The sequence below is a fragment of the Mytilus edulis genome, chromosome 14 (assembly GCF_963676685.1).
Source record: "Mytilus edulis chromosome 14, xbMytEdul2.2, whole genome shotgun sequence".
In the NCBI taxonomy this organism is placed as follows: Eukaryota; Metazoa; Mollusca; class Bivalvia; order Mytilida; family Mytilidae; genus Mytilus; species Mytilus edulis.
Genome location: NC_092357.1, coordinates 18,656,031 through 18,683,199, shown reverse-complemented (window position 1 = coordinate 18,683,199; position 27,169 = coordinate 18,656,031). Strand labels below are relative to the sequence as shown.

The 27,169-nt window shown below is 31.8% G+C and overlaps 1 protein-coding gene across 5 annotated transcripts in view; it reads right to left on the bottom strand.

Moving 5' to 3' along the window:
* Positions 1 to 27,169, bottom strand: part of LOC139503116 (prolyl endopeptidase FAP-like) — a 123,551-nt gene that overhangs the window by 90,722 nt on the left and 5,660 nt on the right. For 2 of the 5 annotated variants that reach the window (XM_071292834.1, XM_071292836.1), the window contains exon 1: positions 11,926 to 12,571. The exons of 2 other annotated variants lie outside the window; for them this stretch is intronic. In XM_071292834.1, coding sequence (XP_071148935.1) covers positions 11,926 to 12,003 — 78 coding nt within the window. In that variant the 5' untranslated portion in view covers positions 12,004 to 12,571. Of the gene's footprint in view, positions 1 to 11,925; positions 12,572 to 15,159; positions 15,332 to 27,169 lie in introns of those variants that run through there. One more of the 5 variants, XM_071292828.1, reaches the window with a different exon arrangement.

Below are 27,169 nucleotides of genomic sequence, written 5' to 3'. Positions count from 1 at the left end.
AAATGAATACATGTTATTGCTGGAAAACATTGTCATTAATTGTTATTATGACCTGAGGAATAAGGAAAAGGGTTGCTCTTCTATAAATATTGGTTATTCTGTTCATTTTCAATTATGTTGTATATTCTCTATAAGAACTACAACTGCATAAGAAACATAACTTGAATGATGTGTAATAGTAAGTAAAACTACATAAGCGTATATCCTGTGGAAATCCATACTTTAATGCAATGGCAAGATTCAATTTCACATTGTATTTCTCAATAAAGCTCAACCGTTATGATTGTATGTACTTTTCATGTGCTTCAAACAATGCTTAAAAGAAGTCAATTCCTAATTGTTGGTACCGTTTACCTTTTTTCTTTCTTAAAGAAAACCTAAATAAACACACAGACACGTCAAATGTGTATTTAATATAAGCCAATTTCCTGTTTTGGTAACGTGATATACTGTGTTCTAAATTAAAAAAAAAAACACCATTGCATAACCCATTCAATAGTCTTTGTTAGAACTCTTCAACTTTCAAAGTGTCCCCTGTTAAAGGGATATTTCAAATTTATTAATAAGTTATGTTAATGTGCTAAAACTATCCTGCTGATTTATATTCCTTTTCTGTTTGGTCCTTAAGTTTAGTCATCCAGGACAATTACAAATCAATCTCAAAATAAAAAATATAGATTAATTTACATTGTAGGACGACATAAGTTAATTATAAACTGGAGTATATCAATAAAGGAACATGTACCTGAAACAATATTCTGATATTGTTTTAGTGCAAACTCTGTATTCAGATAAGACTACATTTATTATCCAATGTACATGATGTACTTTACACCAAATTGTTACATTTGTTCGGAAAAAAAAAGGTATTGTACTTCAACGATGCAAGAAAGGAAAGAATTAATTGCTTATTTGTTTCGCAAATCACTACCGTGTGTGTCTCTGTGATTAACTAAGGTGATCAAGTGCACTGAATGTAGTTATAAATACGAATGGTGATACCACCATTAAAAGACACAATAAAGTAATAACTTTACAGTTGTGTTTTACAATGTCCACAAAATCCGGCGAATAACAAAATTTCCTCATATGAACCATTAGATCAGGCGCCAAACACATAGTATAAACAACTGATTTATCTAAGACACAGTGGAATACGACAGACCTTTGGATTTGTCGCTAGCATCCAGGATAACACTTGTATAAGGGTTCTCAACAATCATTAGGTATTGAATCAAAAATACTTGCTATGAATTTGACGTAAATGCAAAAGACTTGATAAATTCAATGATTCGAATAATGGATTCTATATAATTTGTGAAAACTTTGTCCTATACTATCCATTATTTATGAAAATAACGATATGCATAGATTACATGTTATTGATACTGGCTTGCAACAACAACAAACAAATAAAAGGTATTTTTAGGCAAAAGTAGTTTACCAATGTTTTAATTTAATAAACCGATATCTTATAAGAAAATAAAAAAATCAAGATAATAAATAAAAATTATTTTATGATTCTTATGAACTCTAGACGGAGCTCGACTTGGAGGGGGCGTCGATGTGATAAGCGTCTGATCCACCAATCTTTAATTTGCGAAAAGAATCTTCACCAGTCGAAATGTCAAAATCGTGAATAGTCACAACATTGAAGATCAGACGACGTTTCTGTAATCAAAAGAGAATAAACCTATTCTACATTGGAACCAACAATTGTTCAGTCGATCTACTTTATTACTGTATTGGAGCAGTTTTGTGTGTGCTGTTAATAAGGTCAAAACTAACAAGTTTACCGTTAATTGAGATACGTAAATGCCTTAAGCTTGTGATAAGAATAAGGGAATAAGGGTATGCTGGAAAATGGGAAGTTGGCAATTGGAGCAGTTTTGTGTGTGCTGTTAATAGGGTCAAAACTAACAAGTTTACCATTAATTGGGATATGTAAATGCCTTAAGCTTGTGATAAGAATAAGGGAATAAGGGTATGTGTCTGCTGGAAAATGGGAAGTAGGCAATTGGAAAGTTGAAATTATCACGCTGGTTATGGATTATTAATTGACATATCATCTTGAACAAACAAATGTCTGTAACATATAAGAAGATAAAATAATATTGTAAAGAAAATATTCAATAGACGATATAAAAGATCTATTAACAATAAAAGATTTTTTCAAGCTACACAAAAACCATTTATTCAATAATAAATAAATTAACTAAGGCCACACCAATTTGATCCCTTGTTCGACGGACCCGCCCGCACCTATTTTTTTCAAAACAGTTTTTTTTAATTTTTTTTTATATTCCCGCTTCCCGCATCCGGAATTGTAATCATGTCCATTTCACGCACCGTTTTTTTTTGTGTAAATATTATAAAAAGATATCAACATTTGTTAAATCACAGTGACCTGTATAATTATAACGATTTTAAATATAAAAGCACCCCACCACACTGTGTAAATATCTGCGAGAATATTTGTGTCAGCATGAATCCTGGAGTGCTCCGATAAAAAGTTATAACAGCGGGTATTTCCGTGAAGAACAAACAATTGGTTTCTTTCCCCCTTACTTATATTCCCTTTTAAAAAATGTTCGTTGTTAGAATAAAGTACAAAGAACTTCTGAAGGATTTGCCTTCAACTGCAATTATATTGTATACCGGCGAAACGAAACTATCCATAGCCGCTGCATGTTTATGCACCTGTCCTGATTGATTCAGGGGCCTGTGGTTCAGCTGTTATCGTTTGTTGATGTTGTTCATTGGTATTTTCCCGTTTGGATATATAAATTAGATCGTTGGTTTTCATGTTCGAATTGTGTACGCTAATAATTTGGGTGTCCTTTATAGCTTGCTGTTTGGTCTGTATCAAAGCCCTGTGTAAAAGGCCGTACTTTGACCTGTGTTTGTTATTATCAGGTTCAGAACAACCCTCCTTCAGACAAGGGGTCATATTTTACTGATGTAGAAAAGAAAATAGAAATACCAAGGATTTGTATAGTTCTTCTATACAAAACCTTTGAACACTTAGAATTTTGTACTCAAAAAGAGGAGAGTTACATCATATTTTAAACATTTTTTTTCTAAAAGAGGGGTCCACTTATTTTGAATAATATTAAACTGTTAAAGTAAATGTGTTTACATGGTTAAAGTCCAGGAATATTACTAAATTCTTGGACATGTTTTGACCATTTAATACCAGATAGATATATATGAGAAAATATGAGCCCTTTTGTACAAACAAATATATTATAACTTATATTGATCCCTCATAAAACATGTAAAAGGGATATTTATAAAATTAAGGGGTTGCCCCCAAAGTGATTATGATTTGGATGGAGAATTGTCTCATTGTCAGTCACACATACATAGACCCGATTTAATTATTTCTTTGTGAACAGGGAAAAAATACTTCAGAAATTAAAGAAATGTCAAAGTACAAGTGATAAATCAAGTTTTAATATTGTCGAAACCTATTATTTTATGTTTACAAAAAAAAATTATAATCGCTCGCCTTTACTTTTCAAGCTTCGCCTCAAAAATTTGCAAATTAAATATTTTTTTTTTTAATTTTCGAATCGCTCGCTCGCCCCAAATTTTGGAGTCCAAAAATCCGTAGAACAAGAAATTAAATTGGTGTGGCCTAAGGGTGTGCTTCCCTGGTTAGTATGTAGCGGAATAAAGCTTGATTAAAAAAAGAAACAACTCTTTTGTATTCTTTGCATGTTAATGATGCACATTTGACTATACCGTAATCAAAGGAGTAGCGTGGTAAATCTGTGTTTATCTTGCATTCGAATAGTCAGTATCATACTCCTATTTAAGAATGTAAATAATGAGTTTATCATGTTACAAATCAGTATTTTTCATAGAAGATTTGAACCATTTACCTTAAATCATTTCGATGTGTCATGTAATGTCATGTCACAGGTCGGAAACTGAGACATTCAGGAAAAGAATAATTTAACCCTTATCATTTAATATATCTGCTGCACATGGTTGATCAATATCCAATATGTGAAATTGACAAGCAGAACAACTTACTCTTTGACATGTACGACATAAAATTTGCATTTGACAGAAAAAAAACTAAATCAACTATTGCTTTTACTGTTTTGCAATATTAAACCTGTCAAAATGTAATCAAATATTTGATTATATAATATGTCATGAAAAAGTAAAACAGAAAGGAAACATAAGTAAGATGATCGTCTATGACAGATAAAAGTAAAAACTGAACTGAAGGATTAACATTTGTCTAAGGCATGATGTACTCGAAAGGTATTTTTTCGCTATTTATGCGATTTAGATCATTAAAAAAACATATTTTGTTTCCTTATAGAATACTGAAAAGTTATCCTTTATATAAATAAGACACCAGAATGGTCTTAGGATTACAATTCCAAGAATTTACCTACGCTTTTTTTGTTCATTTCTACCCATTGTATTTAAGTACTGTTTGGGAAGACTAAAACTTGTGATGTTATATTTTCTATTAATTCAGTACCGTTTACTGTTATACAACGTCAACAGGAACCTAACTCGAATCGTTCAGTCGTTATCTTCATCAAAGTACGACCACACTAGTTCCGCAATTATATTGTGAGTTCAGCCATCGATAAAAGGCGAGATTGATTTCGGGAGAACCTGAATTATTTGGGTTAGCGAAGCCATACGTTTTTTCTACGTCTTGTTTTTCTAGTTGTGCTTGTTTTCTTTACTCGGTGTTATTTATTTCAAACTCCTATTTTTAAAATATAAATAGAAATAAAACTCATTTACTCGATATATCATGCTTTCTCATTTGAGTGCGTATCATGGGTAGACAATTGTACTGCTTTTTAATTTCATCTGCGAGAGGTGGTTAATCCGTTTGTATTGAAAATGTTACAGATATGCTATTTCAGCATGCAGTATATAAAATATCTTTGTTTTTAATCCCCAATTAAATTGTAAGCCTGAAACTTGAAGCCTCCATTAACAAATGTGTCAACGTTCTTTTCTGATGATTTACTTTCGAAGATGGAAGTTTTGAACGACCTTGACTGGCTATATAGCCCTTGCATGGTCGGTGTTTTACTGTAACTTCGAACTTTCATTTGTAATTCATATGGAAGTGTGGAATGATTGCCTTTCGTGTAGAAAGTATTCACATTTATAACTTTAAGTATAAATAGGACATATGGAGGTGTGGAATGACTGCCTTTCGTGTAGAAAGTATTCACATTTATAACTTTAAGTATATATAGAATACTCAGAAAAATCTTGAATCTTGAGGAATAGACATAACACATGACGAAACTTCATATAAAACAAGACACGCATAAAGATGGTTCTCAAAATTTTATTGAACCATCACAGGCCTTCTAGGTAGATATTTAAAGTGTATCTTCAATAGTATGCCGTATTAGCTCGTAACGAACATTCATGTAATATTTTGTAGTACACTTACATTTCACTCAAAGACAGTTGGTAATGTACGAATGGTTTGCGGTTAAAATACAACAGAAAGTGAACAGGTGTTGATTTCAATAGTAGAGGTTATATAACTATATTGCATCTAGCTCATAAACCGGACAAATTAATTTTGGTCGAAATAAAAATCAAATTTGTTTAAGATTTCCTTCCCTTCCAACCCATAAAATGTCCTTTTTTTATATTTAACTTGCAGTTTTTTAGTGTATTGATACAAATTGCATGTCTCTCGATGTACTCAAGGAAAAAAGAAAAAAGAAAAGGAAAACCTTACCTATATCCCTTATTGATCGTACAGAAAAATATCATTTACACACATACAGTTTTGATTGACCTTATTTCGTTTTTAAGATGGAAAATTTACATATTATAAAATAAAGAAAGATCTGATTAGCCGACGCAACACATCAAACAAGGTTAAAATATGAAAAATATACAAATATATTATGTAAGTAAAATAAACATTATATGAACTTACCAAAATGGTTAAAGAAACGGTATGTGTAATCCTTTTTTCCATGCTGAATTGAGCAGAATTGTAACATTTCTAGATAAATTTGTCACTAAAGTTAGAAAAATCCTAATTCCTTGGGGAATCAGTTGATAGTTTATTAATATATTTGTTGCAAGATATACGAATACATTTATGGCACCGTCAACAAACTCTTAAGTATCATTTCGTAAGATGATTAAAATAAACAGCCATCAATCCAAGTTTTTTATTCCCAAAAGAACATATATACTCTTAAAATGTTTAGAATATACCAAGTATGTTATATATGTTTTCCTTTAAACATCTATGTATTTTGATTCTGTCAATTCATCTTTAGTCCTATGATAAGTTGAAAAGTTCTTCAAATCGCAAAGATCACAAAGTTATGTTTGAACCTTAACCCGGAAGTTAATAAAATACAAATTTAACATGGCAGTCTTCAGGACCAAAAATCAACGCTCTCTACTATACATTGTTCCCTTTTACTTAAGTTTAATGAATATGTCACAGATTTAAGGATGAAATTGATTGTCGTCTGCAGCAGTCGCGTGCATTCGAACGTCAGCTTTAACCTTTTATAGAACTAAATTGAAACGCAATAAAATTAAGATAATGGTGATGATAAAAACTGAACAGGACCAGTTTCCTTGTAATTTCTAAATAAAATCAATGTTAAATAACGGACAATGTAACAATTAATGTCCAATATTCTTACGTAATATCGTCGGTGTTTGGTCCAACCATGTGTCAAGAATAAACGGGCAGGTAATTGAAGAATCCATGTAATTGGAAAACAAATATGTCACAGAATCATTGAAAAGGATGTTCCTTTGATTGTATACTATCATAATGAAAATCTTTTACAGACATCATCTTTTGTTTGGTCATTTTAGTTTTAGTTAAAAGATATAAGTAAATAGTTATCAAAGGTACCAGGATTATAATTTGATACGCAAGACGAGTGTTTCGTCTACATAAGACTCATCAGTGACGCTCAAATCAAAATAGTTAGAAAGCAAAACAAGTACAAATTTAAAGTTGAATGAAGAGCATTGAGGACCCAAAATTTCAAGAAGTTCTGCCCTTTACGGCTAAGGTAATCTACTCCTGGGATAAGACTAACCTTAGTTTTTCGAAAAATTTAAAGTTTTGTCGACAGGAAATTTATTCAAATGACCATATATAGAGGTATGATTATTATAACAGTCACTGAGCTTGAATACATATCTACCTGCAACACAGCTTGTCAGATTTTTGTTATGTACCCTCTTCATAATTAGTTTCTCTTTACACAAGTTTAAATCCTTAATTTCTTTTCATTATCATGATTACATATATCCTTGCCCATACCAACACGATATTTTTTATATGACATTTTTAGTAGAGCAAGACCTACATACATTTATATCACCCTCGATTCATTATCATAATTTCATGTGTTTTGCCCATACCGACCCAATATTTTTTATCAGAAATTTTTGGTTGAGCAAACCCTGCTGTCCCGACACTTTGCTTGAATTTTCAAGTCTCAACAACGGGATTAAAACATTATTTGACAGGCAGGAATATATCGTCCATCGAAAAAATAAACCTTTGAACTTTTTGCGCGTTTTAATTAAGAATTCATGACGGGCCGCTTGCATTTCCGAGTGGTCGTGGGAGGATGACCGTGGGAGGGTGAAGGTCTAGGCGACCGTGGGAGGGTGGTGGAAAATAACTTATTCAGTTTTCTACTGACGAAAGGCAAATAATAAACTGTAGTATAACTCATTATTAAAACATTCTGTTAATTCGGTCTACTTTTGTAATGTCTGCAAATTATATTACCATTTACATTGATTAACACTCTCACAGGCCTGGATGATTGAATGGTCGCTAGGGTTGCCTTTACATGTGCATCACGCAATATTGCTTCGTGTACTTAATCAACGAAAAGTACGAAACTAAAAGTACATGATGAAGTTATAAAAAAATCTTCAGATACAATTAACCCGAATAGTGAAGTCGCTGACTGTCTCGCTCAAATCATAGTCTCAGGAGGACACTGACCGTGATATGATGGTATCATTAGAGCTTCATTCATACTAAAATAAATGTTTTCTGATCTATTGACATTACGGAACGCAAAGAAATAAATGTATTGTATGCAAATATTCGTCAAAAAGAATAACTTGATAAACGAAAATCAACGTGATTGTGTGCATATACTATCCCTAATTGATATATATAAACAACATATATGTCTGTACTTAGAACATTATGAAATTGATAAGAACAACAGGTATTACTTCACTTAAAGAAATTGTGTAAAAAGTAAAATAAGAAAAATACCGAACTCCGAGAAAATATCAAAACTTTAAGTCCCTAATCAAATAACAAAATTACATCTTTAACACATCAAACGTGTGGAACACAACTATCATATTCCTGACTTGGTACAGACATTTTCTTATGTAGAAGACGGTATATTAACCCTGGTTTTATAGCTAGCTAAACCTCTCACTTGTATGACAGTCGCATAACAGTTCCGTTATAATGACAACAATGTGTGAATAAAACAAACAGACATATTAAGTGAAATTGTCAAAATAAGTGTTACAATCTTATTCACTGATAAACAAAACAAATTCTGTCAACAAAGAAAAACAAAAAGTCATATAAACAAATCAGATTTACAAAACAAACGAAAGACAAAAATACAAAATTTACCATAGCAGAATAACACAATGATGGATTGTTTAAGTACGTCAAATGGATATTTCCAAATACAGAATATTAAGGTTAAACCTCTTCAATAACAAGCAAGTTGTATTGAGATTTTGATGAAATTAGCAGAAACGACCAAAGGCCACAAATGAGTCTTCAACGCACATGAAAATCCCATCTCCAGCTGGCCCTTTAACAAAATGCGTACTAGTTCATAGAAATTGGTCGTCACACTTAATCCGAAACATATTAATGATAATCATCTTAAATTCACTTGACACTATAGTTTCTTAATAATCAAACTGACTGCTCGTTTTGTGTTTTCTTTTTCAATGAGGTTTCAAAGTTCTAGAGGAATAATACTTTTTCGAGTTCAAACTTTAAAGGTAATGCGTCTGTACATTTATAACCACTCTTAAGATCTGCAAGGAGCTCCTAGGAGAATTGTTCTATATTTATCTTTAAAATAGTTCTCTTAATTGACACCTTTAAAACATTATATACAAATCTATAATTATGCGTATTTTTGACATAGTTTTCATCAGAGATGGATGCTTATGAAGTAAGTGTTCGGAATCATGTTCATTAGTTAATTATATTGCTTAATCAAGGCGTGGAAAATAGCGCGTACGCTTACATAAACTTAAACATGTGCTTACAATAATATGGTATCGCTATAATTAACGTTTGGTACTAATTGTTCGGGCGAGGGAAACACTCATCTATAACAATATACATTAAGATGAATCACCGATACATTGTGTTGCAGTAACTGAATATATAACTGAGTAGCTATACAATATTTATGTCTTTGTAATATTAGCATGAGACAAAAAAACGCAAGTGCCGAACAAAAATACATCTTAGTATTGTTTAGATGATCTATTTTTGTAGCTTTGTATGATTAACGATTCTGTCCTCGTTCTAATATCAGTGTGCCGAGGTTAGGTCAATAAACAGAGCAACAGCTTTATTCAAATAGATCATAACTAGTTGTGTGGGATTTGAAAGCAGATTTGAAATAGTGTTTTAGCAAGTGTCAAAAAGACGGGAAAAAACAGTACAAAATGGGAAAAGGGGGCGGGGAGTTAGGGGTAGAAAGAAATAAGATTAGACATAACATTTGGTAATGTATAACAAACAAAAAAACTGAATATTTATCATAACACAATACATGGGATCAATTTCGAAAGTTTTCTAATACATATGAGTTACATCGCAGTAAGTTACACCTGAAACCTTTATGTTTTGAGAGAAAAATGAAAAACATATGATACAAGCAGCAGCAGGAAAGTGAAGCATAAAGTAATAGTTCCATTGAAGCATTATTTCAAGCAAAACACCTTTTTCGTAAAGCTGTCAAAGTATAATGAATTTTTTTTTATACAAAAAAATAGAGATGAGTTTCTTTTAAGTCCGGCTGTTACTCGTATACATTTTATCAAACAACAAAAAATGAAATATAAAATGATAATCGTTTGTCAAATATGAGTAGTATCATTTATGGCTTTGTATCGCATTAAATGTAATGCAACTGTGATACAAGTGAATGGTTTAGCGCTTTAAAACCAGGTTCAATCTACCATTTTTTACATTTGATAATACCTGTACCAAGTCAGGAATATGACAGTCGTTGTCCATTCGTTTGATGTGCTTTATCATATCCCATTTAATTATGGACTTTCCGTTTTGAATTTTCCTCGGAGTTCAGTATTTTTGTGATTTTACTATTTTCAGACATCACAAATGGCATTGTTAATGCATTCTATAAAAAGAGCATACACCGCACACGTCAAGTATCAATTTAAAAAGTAGTTGGAGTAGTTGAACTCTAGTTCAACTTCAATTAATAAATAAAGTTAGTTTGCCCAGATTGAAAAGTTAATCAGTACATCTCTTATGGATTGATGCGAAGAGTCATAAGCAGCCATAAGCAGTCTGATAAAGTCATGACCTAGTGTAATGTTATTATATAAGTATCGGTATGATTTATCGATGTAGGACCAAAATTGGCAATGACCTTATGCAGTAATACATGTTTGAAATGGTCTTATTATGAAACAAATGTTAATACTGATAACGACAGTATTCACAGCTCTCACTTCAATATCAAATTGATGATAACCTTTAAGAATAAGTTTATTCAAAGAAGCAATAAGTTCATTTAGATGATTTTATCCTAATTAATGAACTATATGAACACTATCACCGTTCTTTAGATTACTGTAAAGACAACTAAAGTTTTTTCTTAATCGCATGCACTACTTAAGTGTTGCACTTGCAGACTTTAAATGTGCGTCAATTAGATACAAGGACTTGTAATAAGATTGTCAAACAAAGTCTTCTTTAGGGAAAAAAATAAGCGTGAGGGTAAGTTCTTTGCTGTTAACAATTGCTGTACCAAGTAAGGTGTAGCTTTATATTTAAACAGAAATGTGGGAGCAGTCATGTTATAAAGGAAACGTGACGTCCATAGAAACAAATCACAGACGCATTGATTGGTCGATATATCGTTTACATTTGTTTTCTCTGATTGGTATCTTTAGGAATAAGGTTTCATTCATGAACACCTGAAAGTCTAACTACTAATGAGTCGAGGTTTGATACTGTTTTGATTAGAATCGTAATACATTTCTTGCGGATGACTATAGATATTGGTAGAAGCCTAAAACCCTTCACGAAATACCAATAAAATCTCTGAATAGATATCGCACTCATATTGAACAACGCTAGAATTTCCAGTGCTCATTTTATTCCAAATGCTATTAATTTTCCCCCAAAAACATTGTCGCCAATGGTGAAAAGCTTTTGTAGTATACATACGGGTCTAGACAGGGTTTGCATAACCGAGGTTGAAGTTCGAAACAAATAAAATAAGAAAACTGACTATACTAAGGTATTACAATATGTATTACCATTACAGAATTGAGAATGATGACAAACAAAATTAATAAACACACGAAGAAAAAAGCATAACAAGTTGAAAAAAATAAATTGAAAACCCCTTCTTGCATGCTACTTACAGCAAGTATATTCAGTTACATTTGGTTTATAACAGAGTTTATATTATAACTTGTTTGAGACCTTCAGACAAGACAGAACAAGTTTGTAACCAGCTAAGTATGTAACCATGACACACTTAACTGTATATTGGAGTTTTTTCTTCTTCAAAAAAACATACAACACTATATCATCTATGACTTGAATTTTAAACAACAATAATATTTGATTTCTGAACTGACCACATGACTTACCCGTACATTCGGAACTTCGGCATAGCTGACATGCCTCGTTGGTAGATGCTTAACTTTACTGGTCTCTCCTCGCCACATGATGTTATCTAATGTTATGAATTTTACAATTTATTTTTATTCAGCTAAAAAAAGTAAAGCCTTCATCCATGCTGGTTAGTTTTTCAATTTTACTGTTCTGTGCGGTTTCCAGTTTAATTTTATAGTAAACGGTTCAATTTTAATAAGCACCAAAAAGGTCTCCTGTAGCCAGGTAAATGGCTTTAAAAAATTTTGTCACACTGCAATTGTCATGTCTTGTCTTCATGTATGACGCCAAACTGAAGATTTCTTTTTCTGCATCTCTCTTTATTTTTATGACAATCTATATTTTCAATAACTTTTGATATTGCAATTTTCATAAAATCCATACAATGTCAATTTTTCTATCCATATATAATACATTGTATCACCAAATTATACGATTTGAATTTCCTGTCGTAAAGTGACTTTTTGTAACATAAAAACATTTAAAACAAATCGACATTTTCTAATTGTAATCACAAACAGGCCAACGTACTATTAAAAAGAAAATTACAAGTTGCTACCCATCAAAGCAAATGCATATAAACACAAATTGTTAAAATGTTTCACAAATTAATTCTATATTAAAGGGTCAATCAATTTGATATTATGGAAGTCGTTTGTTTTTATTTATAGGACATTGATGAAATGGAATCGATTTGCATATAAGAATGGACTTTCTCAAAATGTTACATGTTCTTCTCATATTATAGTAAATACATATGTAAGTAATACTGAGATCATTTGGTGAATATTTTTCTCCATAAAGTTATAACGTGCACCTTTCGCTAAAGATTGATTTATATACGATACTTCAACAACAATATGGAAATGTTCATCAGGGAAAACAAAAGGTACGGAACCATTAAACATAACAGAGGCTAACAATATATGAAACCCTTTCGAATTGCAACATCTTTTGTTTTCATTTTGAAAATTTCCTTTCCTTTTTTTCCACTTTGAAAAGATTCCCTTCATTTTTTTTCCATTTTGAAACTTTCCCTTATTTTTTTCCATTTTGAAAACTTCCCTTTATTTTTTTTTTTCATTTAAAAAAATCTCCCTTCGATCAATGATCTTCAATTTACACATTGATTTTAGACAATAATTGCTCATTTAATGATGAAAGCAATCGACTGTTCAGGTAACTTTACTTTGAATGATTAGTGCACGAGTTAGGATGCGAATGAATATTTTTATAAAGACAAATTCATATCCCTCATGCTAGTTTGATGTTGTGTCTCCATGACTTGCCGAATATGAAAAACGGTTTACGAGAAGGATTTTGAATATGAATAATTAAAAAAAAACGGTATTACCAATCTCTAACACTCAGGAAAACAAATGTGACAAAAGGCAGGAAAAGAAACAGTTACATTTAAGAATGTCATATTTTATCGAGATCTAAATTAGTTGACCGAGACCATAGCGTATCATAGGTTTTTCTCGTTTGTTTCTCGTTTTGAATCTAGATTAGACAAATGGTTTTCCCGTTTGAATGGTTTTACACTAGTAATTTTGAGGCCTTTAATAGCCGCCTTCTTGTTCGGTGTGAGCCCAGACTCCGTGTTGAAGACCGTACTGTGACCTATGATGTTTTAAATTTTATAAAATGTTACTTGGATGGAAAATTGTCTCATACCACCTATTTTTATATCTATATAAAGTGATCAAACAGGCAGCTATAATAGTAAATTTCTATCAAAATTATTCAAGATTGATATTTTATTTGATATCATTGACCAGGCAATTACAAGATATCAAGATTTTCGTGTGTGTTTTTTTTTTTATCAAAATTCTTGCATTAAAAGATTTGCAATTTAAAAAAAGGTAATGTTTTAAGCTTTCAAAACATCTCTTGACTTGTCCATAATCATTCATAATGTGTCGTGTGGATGAGTTAAATATATGAAAGTTGTATTAGCAATTATTTGTTTAAATATTGGATCTATTTTGGGACTCTTAATGTCTTACTGTCGTTGATTGTACATTCCACATACACACGGTTTATTAAATATGTAAATTATTTCATTCTGGTCTATAGCTATCACAGATATTAGTAAAACATCCCTAAAACTGTAAGACATAACACAGATTATTTTCGTTTGTATCAGAGCAAACTGACAATATTTTAACCTTTATTTAAATGATTTCTGGTCGTAAACCTTATTTTATTGTTACCAGTTTATTGTTCATTATAATCAATTGTTATTAGAAAACTCAATTAAAAATCAAGAAACATCTGTTTATAAACCACGTTTAGTAGATATTCACCATTTCATTGTTGATATATCGATGCAAACTTCATCATTGTGGTGTTTGTTACACACATGGTTTTTAATGAACTAAGAACCGTCAATTTTTATGATTCTTTCCCCTCCCCAGATACATGTAGTTCCTTTTCGGTTGAAAATGTCTCACTAATTCAAATTTTTTTTTTATAAAAAATCCCAATTTTTCTATTTTTAAAAAATAAAAGGGTAGAGATAGTTTAAAATAGACAACAATATCACTAGATTCAGACATGATAGCGTAATTATACGAAATGTCAATAGGTATGGATCTCCAGTACAGGATTGAGGGCGTTATTGTCGGTAAAAAAGCGTAGAAAGGCCACTTTTTTAACAATCCCATGCCACAATTCGATATTATTTCTTCTCAACAAAAGGGCTGCATACACGCTCTATGCCCCTACCCACATCCGATACGAGATGGGAGCATACACAAAGGAAAACAATGCATAACGGAATTTATTTTTAGGGGGAGTGTACTGTAATTGTCAGGTCCTTTTATCAACGGTTGAAATATAAATATACAGGATTTTACTTTTACACATACACACACTACTGGCGAAGGTTCCATATTCTGAATACGCATATTTCTTTTTAAACATCTGTTAATGAAAACACCTGGGGTGGGGTTCTCGAGAGTATCATAAGATTCGTCCTAATTCATACCTAAGACCAATTTTAGGACGGACTTACTAGGATTACCTTAAGGAAACTCTTGAGTTGTGTCTCGAAGCTACAAAAAAATGTATCTCAGACGCATCTTATATAAGACGTCCTAAACAGATCATAAGCTCGAAAAGTTAAAATAGTTATAATAATGTTTGGATAAAACATATATTATAACATTCATAATACACCAACAAGAACACACATCACCATTTACCTTAATCTGAGCCATAGTAGAAAGATTCTTGCTGGCTCCCGTTTGTCTTCTTAAACTGGTGGAGGTAGCAACAGAGGCCACAGCAGCTGATGTCATCTCAATTTAGGATCAAACACACAAAAATATTATCCAAGAATACTTTTCCTCAATTTGAATTTGTGAACGAAGTATTAGCATTGCCCTCAAAGCACAACAACATGCGCAAGAAACCGTTTCTGAGATGGTGCAAACTCACACAATAAATATCCAAAAATACTTTTCCTTATTATTTGAATTTGTGAACGAAGTATCAGCACTGTCCTCAAAGCGCAACAACATGCGCAAGGAACCGTTCCTGAGATGGTCCAACAAACATTAGAACTTATTTTCCTTGTTTATACAATTTTAAATCCTCCTTCGGATATTGTTTTCCCTTCGGAGTATGTTATATTTCTTAAGGCTGTTATACATGAATTATAATACTTGTAATCTCCCAAATGACTGTCACCAAATCTGAATCTATCCAATGCCACTACCAATTATGATGGGTTCCTTATACATAGAAAACTATCGAACAAGATACATTAATACCGTTAAAATCCCCCAGGGGAACGTAATACTAGCCACAACTATCCGAAGGTGCACTTATAATTCATAATATTTGGTGGTTAATAGACTCAAGCAAAGAAAGAAGAGAATCTCGAATCTTCAATGAAATGGCTCATTCTCTTGTGTTTACGTCAATTCAATTAACAAGCAAAACAAATGACGAAAAGACAGAAGAAGCTAATTAATGCCTACCAGAGATCATAATAAATAAACGCTCGTATGAATTAGGTATAAAATCGCATGTCGTAAAGGTACAAGATTGTAAACACATTTTACGGCAACTTGCCGAAGAATGTCCGCCGTCTGAACTTGGTTTGTATAATCTTGTATACTTTTAGCTATAATTCAAAGTAATTGATATTAACAATATAGAGAGAATTACACAAGTAAGACATGTAAATCTTTTTATTATCATTAAGTACTTGTATACAGGGATTTACTTTTATTCTCAAAAGAACCAATTAAGAAAGGGGAGGTAAACGACATATTTTCAAGGTCAAGAAAATGGAAAATGTAAAAATTAATGCGTAGACTATTCCAGATATTTTCGCACAATAAAGTGCACAGGTAAATTAAATAAAAACTTATTTGCTTGTTTTCATGATCCTAGCTAAAAAATATAATTATAAGTATTGAATGCTTCTTTTTGTAACTTCATAGGTTTGTAAAAGCGTTGACCGTGCGCACATTTTTAGAATTCGGTCAACGATTTTATACCCCAATGAATTACAAAAAGAAGCATTTAATTCCTAATTAAATCACATTCGATACAGTAAACATTTATTAGATATACATGTAAGAAGATGTGGTATGAGATCCAATGAGACAAGTTACTCACCATCCAAGTCACAATTTATACAAATAAACCTTTTTAGGTTATATGTACGGCAATCAACACAGAGTCTTGGCTCACACTGAACAGCAAGCTATAGAGGACACCAATCATGACAAGTGTTAAAGGGGGCAATTGACAATTTTGATCATGTTTGACTTATTTGTAGCGCTTACTTTGCTAAACATTGTTACTGTTAACAGTTTATCTTAACAGGTTGTCTGATGCGTCTGCAAATTTCAGGCGTTTTACCTCATGTCAGATTTGCTCCAAACTGCATTTACCCCCTATTTCTATTTTTAGCCATGGCGGCCATTTTGGTTGAAAGTCGGGATCATCGGATCCATTTTTAAACAGCACACCCTAAAGATGAGTAAGGCCAAGCTTTATTTGGCCCAGTTGTTGCAGAGGAGAAGATTTTTGTACAGGATTATTATAAAAATTGTGAAAAAAATACGTTAAAGGGAAAAAACTGCTTATTAGGTCAATAGACAACTTTTGTCATGTTTACCTCTTGTAGAATTTAATTTGCTGAATATTTAAGTTTATCTCTATCTATTATAATACTATAGATAATAATCAAAAACTGCAAATTTAATCGTAACATTATAGTATATGCTGTTGTACCCTTATTCATGTCATTGTTACATATTGTGTTTGTACTAGATCTGTTCGAACATCGTTGTCAATATAATGGATTTTGATGCGACCGTCATACAAGTGAGAGGTTTGTCTAGCTTCAAAACCAGGTTAAATCCACCATTTTTTTACAGAAGAAAATACCTGTACCAAGTCAGGAATATGACAGTTGTTATCCATTCGTTTGATGTGTTTGAGCTTTTGATTTTGCCAGTTAATTGATTGGGTACTTTCCGTTTTGAATTTTCCTCGGAGTTAAGTATTTTTGTGTTTTTACTTTTTTTCACTGTTTCTCCTATATACATTAATTACAATGTCTTTTGCCAATAATCATATAAAGTAGGTGATTAAACTAATGCGAAACATGCATGCAATATGATAACATTATGTTAGTAATGTAATAATGAATCCCATGTGCTAATGTTGGTAAGTGAATTACTAACGATTGACACTAAACGGGAGATAACTCTAAATTGGCTAGACGATAAACCAATGATTTTTTTTCAAATGCCAATGAATGTAAATTGTTTGTTAATTATTCAATGTGTATGGTATCAACCCTTCAGGTTATTATAAATGTGCAATTGAAATAAATGTAAAATCATTGTTTTCATTCGATGTAACTGATTGGTATTATTGTTAAGGAGAAAGTCGGTACAAGCATTTTGCGATTTTGTTATCAAATAAACCAGAAACGAAACATCGAAAGACCCATATCCGCTTACACGCCCTTGTTCAACTGTGACTGGTCATTTTCCAATTGTGAATAAAATGTTCAATTTTCAACGTACAAGTTCCTATATTTTCGTCACTTTTATATTTTCTATGTTGTGTTGTTTGTACTAATGTTTGTCCCTTTTTCTTTCTCTTTTTTTTTTGCCATGGCTTTGTCAGTTTATTTTTTGCCATGGCTTTGTCAGTTAATTTTTTACCTCTAAGTTTGGAATCCCTCCCGTATCTTTTGCTTCTCTCTTAAATAATATTTCACTAACTTGATTTTTTACAATTTATAAATGTTTTCCAGTCTTATTCTTTGCCTTTTTCAATAATGGTTAAACATTTTGAATGTTTAAAATTGGTTATTTATTTAATTAAACCCATATATTATAAACTTTAAGCTATGACATTTTCTCCTAGATATTATTATTCACTCATCCAACTATCATAGAAAATTTGGGTTTCTTTTGCAAGATGAAATTTGTCTGTGTTAAAAGACTTTGTTCTATTTTGGTGTGTGCAGTGGCGGATCAAGAACTTTTCCTAAAAGGGGGGGGGGGGGGGGGGGGGTTCGCTGACTGCCTAAGGGTGGCCCGCTCCAGTCATGCTTCAATGATTCCCTTTATAATCAACCAAATTTTTCCCACGAAAGGGGGCACGGGCCCCAGCCCCCCCTCCCCCCTGGATCCGCCTATGGTGTGTGTTTTGTCTGTCTGATTTTAGCTGTATATGTACCCGGGTTCGTAAGCAAAATCAAAAATTCAAAATATAAAATCCATTAGAATAAACTGAGTTTACATGCACCTTTTCTTTATTTCATACTTTGTTACATTTTATGTCGTTTTCTTATACAATTATACTTCAACTAATAATTGTCATATCATCAGATTTTTTTTTGTCTCAAAAGAGAACATTGAACTATTTAAATAACCATTTAATTGTTACATAAAAAAACTTTGTATTTCTTTGAAGTTAAATGAAAATAAATGTCTTTTTGTCATGAAATGAACATCCTTAAGTTTTCTTCACTTTGAGTCAGGAATCTTAATATGAAATTAATTGCACCTCATTTGTGAAGATTCTTTGATGTTACGCACCAGGATAAAAAAAATATATTATCAGGAGTGATAAGCACAAGAAAGACGTGATATCAGGACTGCTTGCATAAGGTCATGGTCCGAGTACTCAGTTATCGTCCTTTGATTGACGAATATAGTCCCTAGTGTGGACAGCATGTCACTTGCCAATTTTCTTTTAATACCCCGTGTAAATTTTCCATGTTTTATGCCTCAAATAGCAAAAAGGGGGATAAAATTACACTGAAAAAAATTGGGTCATGAATTTTTAAGTAAAGTAGTGATTTGGTCCAGCAGAAATAGGTTAACAAGCACTTCGGAAGCTGTGAAAAGATTTCAAGACATCCTTTACATAGAATTGTTTATATTTTGAGGTAGAGCCGATGAATACATTAGTGTTCTATAATTTTGATAGCATTTGTACTATAAGTAGTAGCACGTGGGATTTTTTAAATTTTTCATTTATTGTCTAAAAGAAAAAAATTAATACACTACGAAATAAGTGTGGTCTCGGACCATAATATCACAATCTAACAAACAGTTTCGATGATTTACTTAAAAAATTCTCTACACCAAGCTTTTAAGGGAGTAATTGTGTTTTAATGCATTATTTGGACGAGGCAATCTGAATTTGAGCGATACTAGAAATTCGTTCAAGTCTTTGGTATTATATGTCATAATGTTACAAACTAAAAATCTCTACACCAAGGGAGTAATTCTGTTTTAATGCTCTGATTGGACGAGACATTTATCTGTACTCCATTAATATTTCAATTCGAATTTGAGTGATACATTTTGTAATAGAAATTCGTTTATATCTTTGGTAATAGATTTGAAAGATGTGAGTTACACGTCTCAGTCATTTGCGAAAAGCAATCTAGATGGTTTCAGTTTATCGGCCATGGTCATAAAAAAGATATAAAATATATACATTTTTATCCTCCTGACAGGAGATCACTAACTCTTACATGACACAAGGTAAAATAAGGGCATCTTGCCCTCATAAAATATTTTAATTATACTAGTTAATACAGATGAAAATGAAGGTTGTCTGTTACATAAAAGACTTCCATATCGATTCCATCAAAAAAAATAATGTCACCCGAGTCATATTGACTTACAAAACTAAAAGATGACCATTTAGTTAACGCCGTGTCAGCTATATCGCTGCGAGCAAAACAGAAACTTAACGTTGAAGTTCTGAATATTTTTTGAATCATATTACAATCAGTTAAACAAATTATTGGGTAAGGGTTTTTTTTTCATTGTCATTCCCAATAATAGCATCTTACATCCACTTCATTTGCATTTGATAGTTGTCTGATTGACAATGATGCATTATCTCCGAATTTTATATCAACTCTAGAAAAAAGAAACACTGAAGTGGTGCATTGCAAATACGACTGTCGTATTTGTCATTAGGACCAAAACGTCTGAATTATTCCTTTTATTTTCAATGTTAAATTAGAGTAAAACTAACTGGTCAATAAAATACAGCGACGTACATTTTAGTTTGGAATGACATATTGTCCAAAGAATACGGGTACATTTCCACCAAATGATACAATAATATCGAATAGTGTTTAATCCTTTACATATACCAACATTACTTTGTAAAGTTGATTAATTTTCTACATTCGAAGATGATGAGTTAATGCAAAATCAATAATCGATTAATAACAATACTAACATCACTGCGTCTGAAATTTGATAACAATGCCGGTACTGCATGCTGGGAGAAATTATATTTGTATTAGTTTTTTGTGCCAGTTCTATCTTTTATTTAATTCTTTTTGTGCTAGTTCTATCTTTTATTCAAATATCGAAGAGTAAATCAATTCAAACGTTGTCCGTTGTTTGTGTAAGCGCTTTGTTAAATATTAAATATGAGGAAACCACAATTTGCCTAGATCCTTTGAGAATATCAATGTTTTATTGAATGAAAATACCCGAGAGACACGAATGAATGTATGACTATTGACATGTCGTAAAGCTTGGGAAAACAATTCATTTAGAAATAAAGGAGTCTGTAGACATTCGAAGAATAGTCAAACGTTTACATCAATGGGTTTGCTTTTATCAAACGTTAATAATTTAGCTTAGATAAAAAAAAATAGTCAAGTATTTAGTAATGATTCGTTTAAAACTAAATCTATAACAAATACAAAACAAAATCCTATTGGCTCTTTTGATAACTTTTAAGATAGATAATATACAATATCAAGGAAGAAAAAACAAGTAAGAAAAAACAAGTCAGAAAAAACAAGTCAGAAAAAACAAGTCAGAAAAAACAAGTCAATTTATTTATTTTGATATTTTAGTTTTTTTTCAATAAACATGCGGACAGACAATACACTGTCCAAAAGAAAACACGAACAGAAAGCAATTTTCACAGAATTATGTAGAAAATAGTGGATTGACCCTGGTTTTATAGCTAGCTTAACCTCCCACTTGTATAAAAGTTGCACCAATTCCATTATATTGACAACGATGCGTAAGCAAAACAAATAGACAAAATAGGTAATAATGTCAAAAATAAGGGGAATTCCCTTCAATCAATTGCATGCGCAGATAAAGATCAACTGATGGATTGATAGCCGTTTTCTTAACGTCTAGTAACAAATATTTCATGCTTAGTCAGGAAACGAAACAGAATCGAGACAGAAATTGTGTCTTGCAGCAGAAAACCTACATTCTCTAAAATGTTGTTTCAGAACTAATGAAAGATACTGTCCTAGCGGAGACATCTGAATAGACGTCCGACTTAACAAAAGAGCATATTGTTTATTATAATACGTCTGACTCTATGACCATGTTTTCCTAGTCAACAAAATTGGATTTCTTATTAAGATAAGGCCTTATACAATCAAAACAGAAGAAAATAATACAATAACATTCCATTTAAAAAATCATCTAATCGGATGAAAATGTTCAATGGAAAAAAAAACAAGCTGCATCTTTCATATAGAAAGAGATGATCCATAGCTTTATTTCGCCTTCACTACTATTTTGTAGTACTTTTGGTACCTCAATAAACGTACGTATATGCTATATGCCTATAATTTATGTGTGAAACGACTAGAAAAAGTAATAAAAAGGCCTTTCACACTTGGTTTCTTTTTCAATTATATCAAGTTTTGCTTGATGTGGAAAAAACCCACAAAATATGATTTCAATATCTGGAGACCTGCTTTAGCCGATATAAGAGTCTCTGGATGGTAACGTAGATGATATATAAAAATGTATACAATAATCCATATATAATTTGCATTTTGTAAATCGTATATTGTTTTGCTATATAAATACGATTATGATATAAGTGCACGTGGATATCCCATAAGGGAATGAGATCAGGTGTTCGGAAAGATAAGAAATATAATAATACGTAGTTTCCACAAAACAGTTGTCTCTGTTTATTAAATAAATAGATACCCTGGGGATAAATAATGTCAACTAAAATTAAGAATGCATTGATTTGCATCTTATTAACCCATTACTTCTTTTTTTATAGCCTGTTGTTTTGTTGTTTTGCTAATTTGATAACAGAACATACTGGTACTGATATGTATATAAATTCATCGAAGGTACCAGCATTCATCAGTGACGCTCGAACAAAAAAAAAAGTAAACCAGGCCAAATAAAGTATGAAGTTGAAAAGCGTTGAAAACCTAAAATTCCGGAAGGTTATGCCAAAGACAGCTACAATAATCTACTCCTGGAGAAGAAAATCCTAACTATTTCGAAATTTTAAAAGTTGTACACTATAGTACTGTTATCCGTTCATGTCAGAATAGTTATGTCGTCTTTGTCTATATATAGATGCACATTAGATAGACATAGATGACATAAATATAAAAGTGTAACGAAGCCTGAACGGTATAATTATATAAATGTACAATATATATAGTTCAGGCTTCGTTACACTTTTCTATTAACGAAGAAGTGCAGCAAATAAACTTGCAATCAAAAAATTCGAATGGCGATTTGATTAATAGATGATCTCACTGTCTAACAAGCTGTGTGAAAGTGAAGCGTTGACAGTCGAAAAGTGTTAACTGTCAACCGAATTTGCGACTCATATAAAGCTGTCTGCTGTAAAAGAAAATGTGACGATGCCTGAATAATATATAAAGTACATCTAAAGCCATAGACAACACGAACACACGTAATATATATATGGGTCATTTTCAAAAAATGTTTCAGTTGTAATGGTTTAAATAAAAGCTTGTCGGATTTGTGATTCAGAACATTAATAATAAACACACCTTACATCTATTTTGATAAGATTAAACTGCATTTAAGTCCGATTTTGGAAGTATTTGTGTGCGTACAGTGTCAGAAAAACACATTTTTTAAATGATTTTTTTCCAATTTTCTGATCGCCTTGATATCTGCAAAAGGGACTTTTTAAGAACGTTAATTATTACTCTAACGAAACATCGTAGCTTTTTTATCATTGTATGTAACATATTATCTACAAACTAAATTTACCGATACTTAAATCAGCCGTTAAATTATTCTCCCTATGAATATTGGATCAGTCAGTGTTGATTTCAAAAGTTCAAAGTAATTTTTACATTTAAAACGCCTCGCTTCTTCAACGACAGTGTAGAGAAAAGAAATTTCAAGACGTTTAGTGAAAAAAATAGAGTGTACTTTTTTTAATGTCTATGCTGTTACCAATAATTTTGATTAATTACACCAACAGTATGCTTGTAAAAAGTGCAATAACGTGTTGGAAACCAAATTCACAATAGAAAACCATAATCACTTCACAAAAGGGAGTAGTTATTTCACAGCAGCAATCAAAAACGAAGAAATTTGTCTATCCTGTTATGTCTTTCCTGTTCCTATGGTTGCTATGGTTACAGTAACAGGATAGACAATTGTAGATAAAAACGTCGTTAAATTAAAGTACTGTTTGTTTGGATTTGCTTATGTAGAGGGTTGTTTGAATAAGTAACTTTTAATAAAGGAGTAAGTTCGGTAAGGGCCATATTTGGCCCCAATTATAAAGTTCATAGTTACAAGCCAATAAAGGTTTTAAGTTGCCTTAAATACATGTGAGAAAGTTAAACAGAACTGTTTTTGTCAAAGTTTAAGTCTAAGACGTTGATTTTTACATCCCAAAAAGGTCAAGATAGGGGATTTTGGTGAAATTTGACAAAACGAGCTGGATTTCAACCAAATTCAGGACCAGGAAACATAGAGCGCAGGCGTCGACAAACTTAATATTCAAATAAGACATGTGAAATGTCTTCACAAACATTATTTCAAAATATCTTTGTTGTCGACGTATGCGCTCTTTGTTTTCTGTCCAATAATCTATTGAAATTTACCTACTTTCATTGATTTTTTCGTGAAAAATCAATACGAGTGCAACTTTTGACGTCATAATGTAACGTAGAAACGTAAAGTTTTCAACAAAATAGCTTATTTCCTATCTAGTCACTATATTAGCTTTAATTTATTGTGATATTGTTCAATACATCCGAATTTGAAATTTACGCTAAAAAAGGGGGCCATTTTAGGACCTTACTGAACATACTCCTTTTTCAATTTCAAAATTCGACATTTTTTGAAAATGACCCATATATACAAAACTTAAGAGCATTTACATTCTGAAGCTTCGTCAAAATTCATTCGCTTTACTGCGCATTTAACAACAGGTAGTACTTGAATTGAAGTAGAAGAACTGGAGGATGAGATAGAAATATATTTTGGGGATTTTTGTGTACTTATGTAGCCTTTACAGTAAATATCAACTTAGAAAATATTAAAGTCATATGAAACCTCAAATCAAAAAAAAAAAAATATGCATTTGTTTTTTTTATAACTTGTCTAAATGAATAGTTTTCATTAAACAACTTATGTACCTAACTTTTTTTTAAGGAAAACTCTTTAATTTGTCCACATTTAGAATAAATTTACTTATTTTTAATTGCTTGCTTCCAGGAATCAATTCGCCCACATATTTTCCGTATGCATAGTGACCTGAGCGTGACCCTCCTCGTAAAAATCCGGTGATCGTAATATGCATGGATCCGTCATTAAAATAAACAATTATCTGATTATAAATGTTCAACACGTGCTTAATATCCATGCTTTTTGTTATTTGTTTACTATAAGGTGACAATCGGTAATTTTCGGCTTCAAAACACGGCATTAAATGAGCAGACATATTTGTTAAATCATAACAGACAGAGAGAGAGAGAAAAAAAATTGACGATTATACGATATATTTGCGTAAAAAATGATAAAATCCTGCACATAAGACTAAGTTTATTATATATACATGCATAGGTTCAAGAATTGGATAAACATTATTTTTCACCACTCACTCGTTTCTTATGACTTTAATCATTTTCATTTTACAAAAGAGAGGCGACATATTATACCAAACGGACATTCAAACCCATTAGTAAAAGAGAAACTGGCTATGTCTATGCAAACAAATAAAAAAAAAAACGAATCAAGTTTGACGACTAACCACAGTATCTATCTATACTATTAAACGAGAAGACCTCATTTTATGTGTCGCTTCTTTTCCTTCCACAATAAATTAATCATCATATGAAATTCTCCAGTCATAATAATTATCTTTTACAAAAATCATCCTACAACAGTTTACAAGCTGTATATATATGCCCGCGATTTCGCGGGTGTTTTCTAGTATATATAAAACAAAACACACAATATTAAATTGTTCCATTTACTCTTATGACCTTTAAATTTCATATATAAATGCAGATTCTTAATTTGATATTGGTCGATACTAAAATTCTTGGATTATTGATGAACTTTCCACGGTTTACTGAAATTTTACATAAATAAATAATAAGCATGCTAGAGTAATCTTTCTATTTCTAGATTGTATGTCTTTAAACGGCATATCTACACTGTGTTATTGGTGATATCAGGTAAAAGAGAATCTCCTAAATATTTTATTGAATTTCCAAATACAATAACAGAAACTTGAGAGCCAATTGATTAGAAGTGTGTCAACAGAAACATCAATAAGTTCTTTGATCGTCAGTTCACTGACGATACCCGATTAAACGTTTCATTGATTTCAGACAATTTAATTTAATTGGTGTGCTTAGAAAAACAAAGAGCAGTAGTCTCGTATTGATATCGTCTGTCATGTAAACAATACGAGATTTTGTTCTAACATCATATTTTGTACATGTTACGGCAATTTCAAAACGCAGTATTCTATCCCCCCTCAGCTGAAAGTTGGTGGGCATATCGTTTTACCCCTGTACGTCCGCCCGTCCCATTATGGGTATATAGTTATTTTAGATAACTGTAACTTCTCTTACAGTTTAAATGCTAGGACGTTTTTTTCACTTTGCTGACTGTTTATAGATATAAGATGTGGTATTTGTTTGTACATATTATATTGAAGGTGTGTATGTTGCTTATTCTTTAGTTTTCTATGCTGTGGCATGTGTACTTTTGTTTGTTTGTTTGTTTGTCTTTTTCATTTTTAGCCATGGCGTTGTCACTTTATTTTCGATTAATGAGTTTAAATGTCCCTCTGGTATCTTTCGTCTCTCTTTTGTCAGGATTTTGTTTTTATCAATATTTGCTCTTTTTGGGAGATAGTTGAAAGTATTTGTAAATGATACTTTGCATCTGCGGGGGCATTATTTGTGTCTCCAAGAAATAATAAAGTCAAGACACTTTTTTTTTTATAGAAAGCTGTTATATCAGATTTGAAATCAATCATTCGGCAATCCTCGGTAGAATCCGCTACTCTCCTTCTATCCTTAGATAAGGGTACGGAATCGGCCGAGTTGAGACGAATGGAAATCAATGCTACCTTTTGAATGGATGCAAACATGCGTTTGAAACGTTTAGAGATGAAACAAAAGATGCAGAACTAATATCTTCAGCAGAAGAAAACGTTTCACACTGTCTAACAAAACACAGAAACCTCCCTGGAGATACTCTCTAACAAAACACAATTAACTACCAGACGATACTCTCTAACAAAAACAATAACCTCCCGGAAGATTCTCCAGTATTAACCATTCTTAATCACTGTCTCTTTGTTATGCTAATGTAATACTTTTGTTGTTTGTAGCACATGTATTCCCTTTCTGATCACTATTAAGATATCTATATTCATACTGTCTTAATGTGTAAAAGACCC